The 18,372-nt window shown below is 36.5% G+C and overlaps 1 protein-coding gene across 5 annotated transcripts in view; it reads right to left on the minus strand.

The window, feature by feature from the left end:
- The window catches only part of LOC131850629 (epsin-2), a 60,952-nt gene that overhangs the window by 12,534 nt on the left and 30,046 nt on the right, over window positions 1-18,372 (minus strand). For all 5 annotated transcript variants that reach the window (XM_059200926.1, XM_059200929.1, XM_059200928.1 and 2 more), the window contains exons 2-6: window positions 11,573-11,662; window positions 8,442-8,733; window positions 6,642-6,814; window positions 3,937-4,172; window positions 1,268-1,391 (exon numbers count right to left, since the gene is read on the minus strand). In XM_059200926.1, the coding sequence (XP_059056909.1) occupies window positions 1,268-1,391; window positions 3,937-4,172; window positions 6,642-6,814; window positions 8,442-8,733; window positions 11,573-11,662 (915 nt within the window). The remainder of the gene's footprint in view (window positions 1-1,267; window positions 1,392-3,936; window positions 4,173-6,641; window positions 6,815-8,441; window positions 8,734-11,572; window positions 11,663-18,372) is intronic.

Below are 18,372 nucleotides of genomic sequence, written 5' to 3' on the forward strand. Positions count from 1 at the left end.
ACCCCCGTAATAAGGGAGGTATAATTCATATAATATATGTATGTAATAATAATAATAATAATCTCAGGATAATTCACACAGCGTCATCTAGACCCAAGTTAAGCTAGCTGAAGCTTGTGTTATGGGTACTAGACAACTGATACAAATACATAGATTTTTTTTTGTAAATACATATATATTATACATAGAAAACACCCAGACCGATACAAACAATCATACTCGTGAATACAAATGTTTGTGCCGTGCGAGGAATCGAACCCGCGACCATCGGTCGTAAAGCGGTGTACTTGACCGCTAGACCACCGAGGTCGTCAATAGAAATTCAATGAAATAGAAATCTTATATATACAATTCTTGTGTCACAATGTCAGTTACCATACTCCTCTGAAACGACTTGACCGATTTTTATGAAATTTTATATGAATGTTCAGTAGGTCTTAAGAATCGGCTACTATCTATTTTTCATACCCCTAAGTGATAAGAATTGTCCACCCCTAACATTATTTTTACTTTTAGGGCAATATTTTTTTATTTATATTTTTTTAATAATAAACCCTAAATTTTCACCCTTCTATCACCAACCCCTATTTTTTTATAGCGTTATTAATTTAAATGGCAAAACAACGTTTGCCGGGACAGCTAGTATCTTAATAATATTATAAACGCGAAAGTTTGTGAGTATGGATGGATGTTTGTTACTCTTTCACGCAAAAACTACTGAACGGATTTTGATTGAAAATTTAAAGTAATATATCTTATGCATCAGAATAACACATAGCCTATATTTTATATACAACTAGTTTCTCGCCCCAACTCCGCACTGGTGTACATGTATTAAACATATAAACCATCCTCTTGAATCACTCTATCTATTAAAAAAACCGCTTCAAAATCCGTTGCGTAGTTTTAAAGATTTAAGCATACATAGGGACAGACAGCGACAGCGACTTTGTTTTATACTATATAATGTAGTAAAACCGCGGGCACAGTTAGTTTGCCATAATTTTTATTTAAAACCTGTTTAAGTATATTAATAAAGATATAGTTATTGATAAAAATGTATTTTTGGCAAATAATACCTTTTTTCCGGACTACTCTAATGCTGTTGGCCGCAGCTGGCCTTTACAGCTTCACCTATCGATAGGGGGCGAGTGCAGATGGCACTCCAAACCAAAGGAAGGACTTATGGAGCGGCTGAAGGCCAACTCCTGCCTGACGGGTAATGTGGAATTAAATTAGTAGAAATTAAGCAATCGGTTACAAGTACCTGTCTTTGTTGTGGCGACGTGAGCCCCCATGGATCAGTGGCTGGTGCAGGTGACAGGTTCACATCCAGTAGGTCCAACAGGTGAGACTGCTGCGGCTCTGGCTTCTTTTCCACACCCGTAGCCCTGTAATATTCATTCATTCATTCGTTACTGTTCATCGCAATACTCTATACATATAAATAAAATTGGAGTGTCTGTTTGTAATATGAAATAACCGTTTTTTACTATATACATATGAATATAAATACGGTACATACATCAAAATAAAATTTTTTACAATTTTTGTCTGTCTGTCTGTAAGTCAGGATAATATTTTAAGAAAGGTGTTACATATGAATGTGGATGGTTATAAGGGCAGAGGAAGGCCGAAAAAGAGATGGATGGACTGTGTGAAAGATGATATGGTAAGAAAGGAAGTAAATAACGAGATGACTGCGAACAGAGATGAATGGAAGAGAAAAGCATATTACGACGACCACAAATAAATCGGATAAGGAAGAAGCAGATGATGATGTCTATCAATCTGTTTGTTCCGACTAATCTCTGAAATGGCTGGACCGATTTTGACGGGACTTTTTTTGGCAGACAGTTGATGTAATAAGGGGTAACTAAGGCTAGCTACTTTAATTTTAATAATGAAATTTTACACTATTCTCATCTAACGGTTTACGCAGACACTATTGGAGGAGGTAAGTGACAAATACACATACATGAAAGTTATACTATTTACAATGAGTTTATTTATATATTACTACTTATATGTGAATGTTACTGTATTACACAATGATACGAGATTCGAACCGGCACTAACACAGTCATGCTCGGTTGGAAGCACTCCATGCACTGGAAGATCCAGCATTGTTGGTTCTCTTCACAGGACTTCAAATTACCACTGCAATTGACCCACCACTCTTGACGGAGAAGTTTCTCCAGTCTGACGGGGAAGGATATGGAATAAGATGGGAAAGGAAGAAGGACTAGTTATAGAGGCATTGGAACGTGTAGTTATATATATATATATATACTGTCTTACTGATTAAGTTTTTTTTTGACAATTCACACAGCGCCATCTAGTTCCAAGCTAAACAGAGCTTGTGTTATGGGTACTAGACAGCTGATATAAATAAATAAATATACAATTTTTTTGTACATAATATACATAGTAAACACCCAAACCGGTACAAACAATCATAATCATGAATATAAATGTTTTGCCGTACGAGGAATCGAACCCGCGACCATAGGAAGTAAGGCGGTGTGCTAAACCACTAGACCACCGAGGCTGTCTTGATGTGAAATGAAATTTTATTGCGTATTGACCTTTGTTATCACAATTATTATCAAATCGAATTATATAGCTGCCTTTACACATATGCTCTTATACCTGCCGAATCACCTTTCACTAAGGAAAGAATAGAACAGAAAATAATTTCCAGGGTCATTGGGCTCCCTAAAATATAGTCGAGCGCAGTGATGGCTGGCTCATCCGTCATACTCGTGAACGAGTGCTGCTTGTAGGCTTGCTTGCTCTTATCACTACGACTGATTTAATCTTATTGTGTTATTGTATTTGGTTCTAAGTATCATTTTCATTTAAAAAAAAAAATTAAATGAAAGGAATCTACGAATACTAAAATATAGTCGAGCGCAGTGACGGCTGGCTCATCCGTCATACTCGTGAACGAGTGCTGCTTCTAGGGACTGGTCAGTTCTAATCATTACGATTGATTTAATCTTATTGTGTTATTATATTTGGTTCTAAGTATCATTTTCATTTAAAAAAAAAAATTAAATGAAAGGAATCTACGAATACTAAAATATAGTCGAGCGCAGTAATGGCTGGCTCATCCGTCATACTCGTGAACGAGTGCTTGTAGGGTTGCTTGCTCTTATCACTACGACTGATTTAATCTTATTGTGTTATTATATTTGGTCCTAAGTATCATTTTCATTTAAAAAAAAAAAAAAAATGAAAGGAATCTACGAATACACGCCAAAGAGTGAATATAAAAAAAATATTAAAATGCATTTTAAATGACAGTGAAATTACACGAATCGTACAAACAAACACATACGAAAGAGTTAACAAATCACTCACGTATACGGGCGCTACGATATATACAATTTTTTTTCGGACTACTCTAATGCTGTTGGCCGCAGCTGGCCTTTACAGCTTCACCGGACGATACAACTCACTTTAGTATCCAAAACACAATCGGCATGCTCTGAGCTCGTCGACTGAATGCCGCAGCTCACCCAACGAAAGAGGATTATTCAATTTTTTTTCGGACTACTCTAATGGTCTTTACAGCTTCACCGGTCACCGGACCGACGACGACGGCTGAAGGCCAACTCCCACCTGACGGATTTTCAGACTACTCTAATGCTCTAGTCCGCAGCTGGCCTCTACAGCTTCACCGGACGTTAGGGGGCGAGTGCAGATGGCACTCCAAACCCGCGGAAGGACTTATAGAACGGCTGAAGGCCAACTTCCGCCTGACGGATACGACTTTAGTCTGAGGGCACCGCTAGAGGATCGAACCTCGGTCAGGCCGTCGTAATTTCGATCCCCGTTTGAATTGGACGGGGAATCGATCAGAGAGGACAAAATAATCGTGTAAAGGCCATGTATATAAACAAGATAAGTAATAGTAATAGTAATACTGACTGGAAGTCGTTCTGCGACTGGCTGATAGCGAGCTGCAGGCGCACGTCATCCGAGCGGCGCCGTCGCTCCTCCCGCTCCGCCTCCTCGCGGGACATGGCGAGCGCCAGCTGCAGCTGCAGCTCCTCCTCGCCGGCCGTGAGGGGGCGCGCCAGCTCGGCCTCCCGCCCCCCTCCCGCGCCCCCGCCCGCGCCCCCGGCGCCCCCGTTCGCGCCCCAATCGGCGAACTCTCCGCCCATCTGCGAAGCCGTCGCGTCACTCTGCGTGTTTACGCGCTCGCTCAGACAGGGGACCGAGCCCCACGCACTGTCAGCCGTGATACCTCTGTCGCGCTTGTTCCTGGCTACTTTATTCTCGCTCTGCAATATATGTTCCGGTTCGTGTACGTCATTTGACACGAGGACCGCCACCGTAATCCTGCATCCATGGATAAGACCACACGAGGGACATATATATCAAGGACGACACAATATATTATGTAATATCCCTGATCAACGTTCACGATTAAACCTACATACAAAAATGAGTACTTAATGATATAATTTTTTTAATGATTTCAAACAAGCTCACGGTCTACCTGATGAATGGCAACCGTCGTTATAAAACTATACATATATAGCACCACGGGAGTAACGTCGTCACCTGACGCTAACCGTATCCCTCATGCGTTCCCACTCCTGAGGATAAAGATGTCATTCCTCTATACCCTATAATTCCTCTGCCACATAATTCAAACCGAAACACACAAAGCAGTATATAAAAATAACCCAGGACAATTTACACAGCGCCATCTAGTCCCAAAACAAACAAACATTGTGCTATGGGTACTAAACGACAGATAAAAATACTTAAATATATTTTGCATACAATCAACTATCATAAAACAATTTCCTCCAACGGCGAGGCAATGAACCCGCGACCGTCGGAAGCAAATCGGCAGTCTAGCGGTTTAACCTTTCGAACGTTTTGACACAGATCTGTGCAACACTCTTAAACCGTATTACCGTCTTATCACAGATCTGTGCCCGCAAAACCGTGACTTCTTTTTAACCAATTTTATCATTATTAAAACGAAATAAGATTCAAATTCAAATTCAAATTCAAAAATCATTGATTCATGTAGGACATTTTAGCCGCTTATGAACGTCAAGTTTTTACATTATATTTTTTTCCCTACCGTCCAGTTCGGTATATAGATCCAATTGAGAAGAACTGGCAAGAAACACAATTGAATTACTTTTTTTTAACATCCAGTTTATTTACAATGCATAGGTATTTATATAGGTGTCTATGTCTAACATTAAATGAAAATCCCGAACATGAAAACTATTGCCATGCACGCTCGTCATTCAACGCTTGAAACAATGACGATAGAACAACGATTGAAACGCATTTGAGAAAATACAACAGGCGCGCGCATACTGCCTCTTCACTTTCGGTTGCTACGACAAACGACATACATTCGAAAGGTTAACACACCGGTATACCGTCGACATCACCATAATCATCACACAACCGCTAATAATCAATTGAAACTATTTTATCACAATAAAACGAACAAAAAAAAACATAACAGCGCATCAAACTCGGACAAACACAATTTTATTTCTAAAATTAAATTGGCAGCATGTACATAATAATAATAACAAAAAAACTAACAAAGTACACAGATCTAGCAATAGAATTAAAAAAACAATGGAAAGCACACACCATCCACATAGTACCCATAGTTTTGTCATCCACAGGAATTATACCAACAAGTCTGAACAAACACCTAGACACGTTGCATATCCCCTCCTCTACAATAGACCTATTACAAAAAGCCGTCATACTAAACACATGCCGAATAGTAAGAAAATTTCTTTCTTCATCACATAACTCATCCATGCTTGGCTAAGGCCTGCGTGTTTCAATATATTACCCCCGTAATAAGGGAGGTATAATTCATATAATATATGTATGTAATAATAATAATAATTACTCATTAAAAAAACTGTACTTTAATAGAACATTCTTCATTGAACTCCAGAAATCTACAATGATACATGTTCTATAGTTAGAAAATTTTTAATAATACCTCACATTCCTACTGAATAAAATAAAATATGCGAACAAGTGACTTGGTAAAAAAATTTTGGTAAAATACATATAATAATAATAATAGAATAGTCCGCAAATTTTGTCATCGTAATCATTTATTTAATCATTGTCATTGGTGATATTCACCCGCAATGACAAGTTTAACACCTCATCAAAGGGAGATATATAATATATACATATATATAAAAAAATAATAATAATAATCGGTACTAATGACCAGCTTAAGCTGTGAAAAAGAGATAATAAATAATGATAAAGGATGTGTGTTACTCTTTCACGCAAAAACTGAACTGATTTTGATGTAACTTTGCATCAAAATAACTAGGCTATTTCATATTGAAATTTAACGCAGTCAAACCGCGGGTACAGCTAGTAATATTATAAACGCGAAAGTTTATGAGTATGGATGTTTGTTACTCTTTCACGCAAAAGCTGAGCTGATTTTGATGAAACTTTACAGTAATATAGATTATACATCATAACAACATATAGGCTATAAAAATCACGCGGATGAAACTACGAAGCAAAACAAAAAATATATATACATTGACTTATAAATGACAAACTAACATACAATTAATGATTTATATATATTATAAATATTATACCGCGGGATAGCCAGGACTAGAGGGCGTGTCGAGCGCTCCATCGCTGCCGAAAGCGCTAGCGCTTTGAGCGAACCGCTGTTTCGCTTTCAGCGCTCGCGCCCGTTCATTCTTCAGTCGCTCGTCATCTTTCAACAGATTGACCAGCTGTTTCGCTTTCTCTCTAACATTTAGACCTGGAATTTAAATATAATAATAATAATCTCAGGACAATTCACACAGCGCCATCTAGACCCAAGTTAAGCTAGCTAAAGCTTGTGTTATGGGTACTAGATAACTGATACATATACATAGATTTTTTTGTAAATACATATTATACATAGAAAACACTCAGACGGATACAAACAATCATACTCATGAATACAAATTTTTGTGCCGTGCGAGGAATCGAACCTGCGACCATCGGTAGTAAAGGTGCTTGACCGCTGGACCACCGAAAATAATCTTATATATAAAATTCTCGTGTCACAGTTTTCGTTCCCATACTTTATATTCTATTAGTTCATAATTTATATTTTACTAGCTATCCACCCCGGCTTTGAACGGGTGTACATGTATTGTACATATAAACCTTCCTCTTGAATCACTCTATCTATTAAAAAAACCTCTTCAAAATCCGTTGCGTAGTTTTAAAGTTTTAAGCATATATAGGGACAGACAGCGAAGGCAAGAATGGATAAGATAAAGAATGAATACATTAGAGGAAGTATGAAAGTGGCGCCGGTGTCAGAGAGGTTGAAGAGTAATCGTCTATCATGGTATGGACATGTAATGCGTAGGAACGAGGATAATATTTTAAGAAAGATGTTACATATGAATGTGGATGGTTATAAGGGCAGAGGAAGGCCGAAAAAGAGATGGATGGACTGTGTGAAAGATGATATGGTAAGAAAGGGAGTAAATAACGAGATGACTGCGAACAGAGATGAATGGAAGAGAAAAACATATTACGACGATCACAAATAAATGGGATAAGGAAGAAGCAGATGATGATATGGACAGACAGCGACAGTGACTTTATTTTATACTATGTAATGATTTTATTACCGAACTGGACGGTAGGGAAAAAAAATTATAATGTAAAAACTTGACGTTCATAAGCGGCTAAAATGTCCTACATGAATAAATGATTTTTGAATTTGAATTTGATTATTTATCCGTAGATATTGTCACATATAGTCATATGTGACAATATAGTAGTCACTATGAGTGTACTATGCCCTTCAGCCAGTATTTGGGACGTGGGATTTGATGTCCGACCTTGTGTACTATGAACTCATATGACTACAATACATACAAACAGGACGAAACAATAGAAATGCTATCACAGAAATCACATAACTATTATCTAATTGTATAATTTTATATTATACTTTTTACTATAAGTCCAGCCGTATGTGTTTGTTTAACGGATTTTGAAGCGGTTTTTTTTTAATAGAGGGAGTGATTCAAGAGGAAGGTTTATATGTATAATACATGTATAGGAGGGGAATGTGATTGTTAGTAATGTGGACTCATGACCCCATTACTAGCAATGTACCATATCAGGTTGACCTCCACGCGGTTCCCCCTGGAAACCATCGTGATAAATTTCCGGTAAATTTGTCATGATGTGCTAACTGACCTGGCCTTATGCTCATCTTATCATCCTCCACTGGTGCCCCGCCAGCGTAAACCGTTAGCGCAGGCGGGTGCAACATTTCATTATCACCCCCAAAAAAACAACCCACAACCTTTGTATGTACAGTAGTATGTTAAACCACTAAATCATCGAGCTCGTCAAATAGCAGTAAGTAAACAAACCTTGATCTTTACATTCCTCCATATACTGAAAGTCCTTCAGTGTGTGTATAGCGTATATATTCTCCTTGCACTGCATAGCCACCTTCTCACTACCAGTCTTGATCAGATACTCCATCAGCACCAGCGCCTTGTACACGTGCCGCCAGTTCTTGCCGTGGTCGTTCAGCCTCTTCCAGATCATCTGCATGATCTCCGTGAAAGCCATCACGTTGTAGGTCAGGTCGGCGATCTCCGCCATGAGGGTGCTTGATGGGCCCCATGGGTCGTTCGATGTGGCCTCGCGCACTTTGACCTGCAAATGTAATGGGAAACCATAATCGTGATGGCTGATTTGATAGGCCAAAGTCACGTGACAAAGTAGTCAATGTGGACCTCTATTATTTCTTGCAGCCGATATGCAGTTTCTTTATTAGTTTTAGTAAGGATTCCTATTTTTTTCGGAAATATAGCTTATGTCACCCAAGGATAGTGCAGTTTCCTAATGGTGACAGAATTTTTCAAATCAGTCCACTATTTTCGGAGCCTATTCAATATAAACAAACAAACAAACCTTTTCTCTTTATTATATTAGAACTAGCTATACCCGCGACTTCGTCCGCGTGGATTTAACAAAAAAGTTAGAGAATTTTTCTAAAATAAAAGTAGCCAAAGTTACTCCTTGCATTACCTACCTGCCAAAAAAGTCCTTTCAAAATCGGTCCAGCCATTTCAGAGATTACCAGGAACAAACAGACAGACCAAGAGGCAAGAATTGTAAAAATTGTTATTTTGGTGTATATACCGTATTTATATTCATATGCATGTAGTAAAAAACGGTTATTTCAATATTACAAACAGACACTCCAATTTTATTTATATGTATAGATTATAGATGTAGATATGTCCTGAAGATTCAGTCTTTACATTGTAAATGCCGAAAAAAGATCTAAAGGAACGATGTCGACGCCGCTCTGTTCCTTTAGATCTTTTAAACTACGCAACAGATTTTAATGCAGTTTTCAGCAATAGATAGAGTGATTTAATAGGAACTTTTATATGTATAATACATGCGTATTACAGTATAGAACAAGCCGAGAAATTCAAAGAATAATAATACACCCGTGCGGATCCGGGACCGGAAGCTTGTGCTAGAACAATAAAGGGGATTTTAACTGATTGTTTTTAATTCACGTCCTCAACGTCTGATTTACCTATATTACTGTAGAGTTTCTTCAAAATCCGTTTAGTTTTTGAGTGAACGAGTAACAACATCCATCCATCCATATATACATATATATGACGGCCTCGTGGTCTAGCGGTCTAGCACACCGCTTTACGTCCGATGGTCGCGGGTTCGATTCCTCGCACGGCACAAACATTTGTATTCATGAGTATGATTGTTTGTATCGGTCTGGGTATTTTCTATGTATAATATGTATGTATTTACGAAAAAGAAAAAAATTATCTATGTAGTTGTATCAGTTATCTAGTACCCATAACACAAGCTTTAGCTAGCTTAACTTGGGACTAGATGGCGCTGTGTGAATTGTCTTGAGATTATTATATTATTATTATTATATATGTGTATTAAGTACACATAATGTTTGAAAGCGTTTGTAAACTACACACATATTAAAAATTACATAAATATATAAAAAACATACATCATTTATAATTTAATACAAGCCAAAAAATACTTGAAAACGGGCTGTTAAAATTTTCATAATCGAATCGGCACTGAACCTTGACCTCGTAGGTGTATACACTACGGGTAAATTCATTAGCATTCACTACGCCGATCGTGTGAGAGAACCTTATTGTTTTTCCTTGGTTATAAGATAACCATGGAAAAACTATAAATCTCTTACGACCTTGTATGTTAAAATGCCGGCCAATGTGATAAACTCCAGTGAATGTTAGCGTAACAAATGTGGAAGTTATATATATGAAAGTAGAAATAGCAATAGAAATAATCTTTATTCAAATAAACTCATTACAAGCACTTTTGAATAGTCATATTTTGATTCTACCACTCATTCGGAATGCAGATTCATCACAAGAAGAATGAGCAATAAACTTGTGTGTTGCTCTTTTTAATATATGTTTTTTTTATATAAATAATTACAGTATAACAAGAGGCATGCGATAATCAACATAGATATCGCTACGCACGCAAAGTATGTCTGTCTATCTTTCTGTTTCACGACTAAATGTATGAATAGATTAAAAAAAAACTAATTTTTTTATCGAATTAGGTGTTAACTAACTTATATTATAGACGCGAAAGTTTCTGAGTAAAGATGGATGGATGTTGTTAACCTTTCACGCAAATACTAAACAGATTTTGATAAAACTTTACAGTAATATAGGTACATTAGAATAACACATCCTTGTTAATGATCGGTTCAGTAGTTTTTGTGTGAAAGCGTAACAAACATCCCAATTTTGACATCTATACATATAAATAAAATTGGAGTGTCTGTTTGTAATATTGAAGTAACCATTTTTTATTACATGCATATGAATATAAATACGGTACATACACCAACATAACATATTTTACAATTTTTGTCTATCTGTCTGTCTGTTTGTTCCGCCTAATCTTTGAAATGGCTGGACCGATTTTGACGGGACTTTTATTGGCAGGTAGTAGATGTAATAAGGAGTAAATTACTTTTATTTTAGAAAATTAAAGTGAAATTCCACGCGGACGAAATCGCGGGTACTGCTAGTTTATAATATAGTGTGTTGGTGAACTACATGTGGACTGATGATCTTATTACTAGCCATATACCATGCCAGGTTGACCCCCACGCGGTTCCCCCTGGAACCCATTATCATAAATTCTTGGTGAATTTGTCACGATAACGCATTAGCCCAGGCGGGTGCACAATTCCATTATCATCATCATCTGCTTCTTCCTTATCCCATTTATTTGTGATCGTCGTAATATGTTTTTCTCTTCCATTCATCTCTGTTCACAGTCATCGCGTTATTTACTTCCTTTCTCACCATATCATCTTTCACACAGTCCATCCATCTCTTTTTCGGCCTTCCTCTGCCCTTATAACCATCCATATTCATTTGTAACATCTTTCTTAAAATATTATCCAATACAATTCCATTATCATACATAAAAAAATCTACATTACCTGAGCATCGGAGTAGTTGTGGGCGAGGTTCTTGATATTTCTCCTCAAACCGGACACGTTGACTTGCATGTCGTCCCGCCCTCGGGGCATCTGAAATGTATCACATCTTAAATTAATACGTCTAACAAACAAACATACAGATAATAATAATAATAATAATCTCAGGACAATTCACACAGCGCCATCTAGACCCAAGTTAAGCTAGCTAAAGCTTGTGTTATGGGTACTAGACAACTGATACAAATACATAGATTTTTTTTTTTCGTAAATGCATATTATACATAGAAAACACCCAGACCGATACAAACAATCATACTCATGAATACAAATGTTTGTGCCGTGCGAGGAATCGAACCCGCGACCATCGGACGTAAAGCGGTGTGCTAGACCGCTAGACCACCGAGGTCGTCAAGATGTGAATGAATAATGGCAAAGTAAAAGTTTATTTTTATTTATTTATTAACTCTATTGCACCAGACAAACAATTATACAAAGAACATACAGATAATCTATACATATAAATAAAATTGGAGTGTCTGTTTGTAATATTGAAATAACCGTTTTTTACTATATACATATGAATATATATACGGTACATATAACAAAATAACACTTTTGATAATTTTTGTCTGTCTGTCTGTTGGTCTGTTTGTTCCGGCTAAACTCTAAAATGGGTGGAACGATCATGACGGGACTTTTTTTGGCAGGTATCTGATGTAATAAGGAGTAACTTAGGCTACTTTTATTTTATAGAAAAATAAAGTTAAATTCCACGCAGACGAAGTCGCAGGAACAGCTAGTAAAAAATAAAATTTAAAAGAAAGATATGACTTTGAAACGCGCGCAATCTTGGCGCGTGACGAGAGACCATGAAAAATAATAAATGTAATTCCTCAGAATTGCGCGCGTAAAATTTAAAAGAAAGATATGACTATGAAAAAAGATATGAAACACGCGCAATCTTTGCGCGTGACGAAAGAACATGAAAAATAATAAATGTAATTCCTCACAATTGCGCGCCCTGTCTTTCCGGCGCTAAATCGTGTATGCTCCTGATCGCGAGTGAAACGTGTCGTGTAAAGGTAGCTATTAAACATTACGCTATAGCCCCAGGGATCGTGAATTTGTGTGACCCTGTGCTAAACCTAATTATATTACTCAACTAAAAAAATACACCGACCAAAAACAAGCGACCAGAAATTCCCCGTACCTTTCGCTAGACGCGTACTTGCATGTGTTGATTGATCTCAGGGTTGCCAACCTTATGATAGGTTTTTTAACATTGTCTATATTTTTTATATTCTAAATATAGTGGAAATTGGGGGCTCTTCGTATCCTCGGGGCCCTGGGTTGCAGCCCAAAAAGCTTAGGTAGATCCGCCCTATAGCCCTTTACAAAAAAAATCTAAAAAGAATCGTATGATAAGTTTTTTAACATTGTCGAATTTTTTTTATATTCTAAATATAATGGGAACTGGGGGCCCTTCGTATCCTCGGGGCCCTGGGCTGCAGCCCAAAAAGTCCTTAGGTAGATCCGCCCCTGCAAAGCCCTTTACAAAAAAAAATCTAAAAAGAATCGTATGATAGGTTTTTTAACATTGTCGAATTTTTTTTATATTCTAAATATAATGGGAACTGGGGGCCCTTCGTATCCTCGGGGCCCTGGGCTGCAGCCCAAAAAGCCCTTAGGTAGATCCGCCCCTTTACAAAAAAAAAACTAAAAATAATCGCTAAGCGAAAATCATATCTTGACGACCACTGTACAAAGATTTAAATGTATTGACTGTTCCATGTCAATATATCTACGAAGTGTGCATATTTGTAAGAATGCACATCAAATTATTTAGAAAAAAAGGTGAATACTGTAATTTTAACGTAAGGAATCCAAATAATCTCATTCTCCCATACAATACTACAAACTTGTATAGCAGAAATGCCTATTGTATATCAATAAAAACTTACAATAAGTTGCGGGATGATATAAAAATACTAGCGATAAATATGTTCAAGAGAGAGTTAAAAAGATGGCTGATCAATAAGTGTTTATACTCTGTTGATGAGTACTTTAATTCATGAAGTAGGTAATCGTAGTACTTTGCCCAGAAATTTAAATTTAATTTAATAATGATCACTGATAATAATGAAACTGAGAAATATGTATACTCTTATAATAATAAACGGACACTGTTAATTTATGCATGCCAGTTTCTGGTGAAAAGTGTGATACATAAATTATAATTTTTAAAATCCTGTAAACCACCTTTCAGGCAAAATAAAGATATTTGATATTTGATAAAGCGACCCCCGAATGCCCTTGAAACTAAAGGGTAAAGTTTATAAATCTATCATAAGACCTGTCATTTTGTATGGATCTGAATGTTGGGCCGTAAAGGGGATGGACGAAAGGCGTGTGCATGTGGCAGAAATGCGAATGTTAAGATGGATGTGTGGGGTTACCAGGAATGACAGAATAAGGAATGAGTATATACGAGGAAGTTTGAAAGTTGCGCCGGTTATAGAAAAGTTGCGAGGTAACAGATTGAGCTGGTATGGGCATGTTATGCGGAGGAATGAGGACCATGTCTTATGGAAAGTGTATAATATGAATGTGGATGGATGTAAAGGGAGGGGACGCCCTAAGAAAAGATGGATGGATTGTGTTAAAGATGATATGAATAAAAGAAGAGTATGTTTAGATATGACGACTGATAGAGAGCAGTGGAAGAGAATGACATACTGCGCCGACCCCAAATAATGGGATAAAGGCAAGGCAATGATGATGATATTTGATAAAGTGGGCGGGATGGAAAACGACGGTGATTTTTTAATAAAACGGCAAGTGAAACCACGAGGCAGTTTCTATTGTAATTCAGGTATGGACGATAAACGATTAAGAAATGATGAGTAATGATAATTATCATGTTAGATTAAGATAATACGGAGGTATAGATAAACATGTCTCGGATGACTCAAAATGATGAAATTTTGCATAGTTTACGCTTTTTGTTTTTATTTAATTTTGTTTTTATTTATTTTATTTTTATTTAAATCTCTAAACATTGTATAATTATAATTTATTTAGTGTAGCATATATAATATAAGCATCATATATTATAATGTAAAACCTTGACGATCATAAGCGGCTAAAATGTCCTACATGAATAAATGTTTTTTGAATTTGTATTTCATAATTTGTTTAACTTATATCACATTTCGGTTGGGGGCCTGGTGATCTGTATTACTGGTTATGACTATCTCAGACACCAGCACCTCACAGCAAATCGATTCAAATAATAAATGAAAAAATGTATTTGTTATTTGAATGGTCAAGAAGCTGACTGCACATCTGATGTTGACTTTATTTAGGGTCGAGTTAACTGACTATGTCTATGTGACTATGTGACCCTGGGCTTTCCATCGTTTAACATCAGATGGGCCGTATGCTTGTTTAAAAATGGTATTACTCGATTGATGTGTTTTTTAAATTAAAAACGATATACATAACAAATACTGCAAGCTAAATTTGAAAAATAATTAATTTTTATATGAACACAATGTTTATTGCGTTATTGTGAATATAATAGAATAGAAAATCATTTATTCAAATAAACTTAATTTAAGCACGTCTATACCAATATTCAGCTCTATGCGAATTTTGGCTAACTGAAATGTCTATTTTGACTGGACTATTACAAGTGTAGGCACACTATATATTGCTAAAAAGCCTCATCATCATCATCATCGCAGCCCGGAAGACGTCCACTGCTGGACATAGGCCTCCCCCAAAGATCTCCACGACGATCGGTCCTGTGCTGCTCGCATCCAATGCCTTCCAGCGATCTTGAAGCTATAACGCCTCATATATATTGTCAATAAAATTTTGTCACTATGATATAAAGACTGAGTCATTACATAGTATAAAACAAAGTCGCTGTCGCTGTTTATCCGTCCCTATGTATGCTTAAATCTTTAAAACTACACAACGGATTTCGAAGCGTTTTTTTTTATAAATAGAGTGAGTTATTCAAGAGGAAGGTTTATATAGATAATACATGTACACCCGTGCGAAGCCGGGGCGAGTAGCTGTTTCTACATATACAAATCGCAATCGAAAGTCCACATTGTAACTGTGATATTAAAGTCAAATTTCAAAATATTTAAAGTTCTGTATTACACTAGTATTGTACTGGATATGCGATGTATTGTGACGACTATAGGCGAGTCACCAAGCTCTTGTAAAAATAATCATAATATTAATTTGAAGAGAATACCAGCTGAGTTTCTTGTCAGTTCTTCTCATCTCGAAATCATCCGAGCTGACGGTAGATTTGACATATCATAAGACTCTATAATAGACCTACATGAATAAAGATATTTTGTTGAATTTAGAATCGAAATTTATTGCCAACCAGCTGTTCCCGCGACTTCGTCCGCGTGGAATTTAAATTTATTTTTCTAAAATAAAAGAATTTAACTGATATAAAAGTTACTCCTTATTATATTAGCTACCTGCCAAAAAAAGTCCCGTCAAAATCAGTTCAACCACTTCAGAGATTAGCCGGAACAAACAGACCGACAGATAGACAGACAAAAATTATCAAAAATGTTATTTTGGTATATGTACCGTATATATAATATATTCATATACATGTAGTAAAAAACGGTTATTTCAATATTACAAATAGATACTCCAATTTTATTTATATGTATAGATTAGGTACATTTCTATTATAGTAGTATGTAAAAGACAACAACCTCAGCTAAAATGTTTGTAAACAAAGAAATCTCTCAATAAATGAAATGCGGACGAGTTGGGCGGGCCAACTAGTAGTATATAATAATAATAATCTCAGGACAATTCACACAGCGCCATCTAGACCCAAGTTAAGCTAGCTAAAGCTTATGTTATGGGTACTAGATAACTGATACGTATACACAGATATTTTTTTGTAAATACATACATATTATACATAGAAAACACCTAGACCGATACAAACAATCATACTCATGAATACAAATGTTTGTGCCGTGCGAGGAATCGAACCAGCGACCATCGGTCGTAAAGCGGTGTGCTTGACCGCTAGACCACCGAGGTCGTCAAAATTATACAAAGGTCATTAACATTAGAGATAAATGAATCTACACATTGACACGCTGCTTTGTTTACGCCCAAAATAAAATTTCCTTCAAACAAGCACGCCCCACTTGACGTCGCAGCTTTTCCAAACAAAGCTAAATATAACTTAATCAGAGAGAACAAGATGTATAAATTCTTCTTTAATTTCCTTTTTAATACCCGTTGCGTTTTAATTACAGTAGACCCGCGGTAATCCGGCCCCGCTTGTAATCCGACATGGTCTATTATTTATTATTGAATCTTTTTTTGACAATCGTCGCTAATGCATGATTGAACAAGTTTGAACTAGTCTTGTATATATCCACTGTTATACTCAACGCCTATTTGATTATGATTGCTTAGTTGAATTTGACTACTCCCATGTGATGAAGATAGTGGTGTTCATTGTTTACTGCCTTTTTTCATTGTGTATCACCTATCAGTTCAGAAGCGAAAGCACAAAACACTGACAATTCAAGAAATATGTGATATTTCAGACCACCTAATTCATAACGAATCTTTTAGTAGTTGACATACATAATGAAGTAATATTTGTACATGCATACATATATAACATAGAACCTTATCACTGGACCTGTAATTTGTCGGATTACAAAGTACTCTTTTGTAAAAAAAATCCGGACTATAAGGGACCCCTTAGGCCCCCTCTATGATCCGACAAATTCGATTGTGCGACACTACCCTGCAAAACGATTGTCGGATAACCGCGGGTCCACTGTATTTATAAACTTTCGTGTTTAATATACATTATTTATATTATTAACCGGTGTTCAGTTTGAAATTTCTGTGTATCGAATATAATAAATGTACAATCCACACAGCGCCATCTAGTCCCAAGCTAAGCAGAGCTTGTGTATGTAGAATTGCTAACCGTCCTGTTTTCTCACGACCCGACGACTTTTTGTAGTGTCGTGGGACATCCTGAGTAGTTAATAAACAGCATATTTTATATATATAACTAGCTGTCCCGGCAAACGTTTTGCCTTAAAAAAAAATTTGGGGTGGACTACCCCTAACATTTAGGGGGATGAAAAATAGATGTTGGCCGCTTCTCAGACCTACTCAATACGCTCACAAAATTTCATGAGAATCGGCCAAGCCGTTTCGGAGGAGTATGGGAACGAAAACTGTGACACGAGAATTTTATATATAAGATTATAAATAATATACATATATAATTATAAAAGAAAATCCAATACTTGTATTTAAAAATTTAATTACTCTATTCCATCTATTTTAACTGCATATGAATTTAACTATTGTTTACTGGTTTTTGCAACTCTTGTTTCTAAAATGTAAATTATGGGGTAACAACCCAGTGTTATGGGAGCTAGACAACTGATATCAATACTTAAAAATATACATTTTCTTCATACCTAAGGTTTCCTTTTTTTTTATATTAAAATTTGAGCGTGTTTGACCGCAATCTCACCTGATGTTAAGTGATGATGTGGTCTAAGAGATAATTACAATAAAAGAGTTCTGATTTCATTTTACTTGGGGCTGGATGGCGCCGTGTCGATTCTCAAAAAGAGAAAAAATCAACATTAATAATGCACGCGGCTTTGTTTATTCCCAAAATAATTTTTCCCGCCAACTCTACCGTGTACATGACCGGCTGGTTTTGATAACAAAGCCGCTAAATATATTTTGGGATCGACGAC

This window comes from Achroia grisella, unplaced genomic scaffold, assembly GCF_030625045.1.
Source record: "Achroia grisella isolate CSIRO2021 unplaced genomic scaffold, CSIRO_AGI_Agris_v1 utg778, whole genome shotgun sequence".
Classification (NCBI taxonomy): domain Eukaryota; kingdom Metazoa; phylum Arthropoda; class Insecta; order Lepidoptera; family Pyralidae; genus Achroia; species Achroia grisella.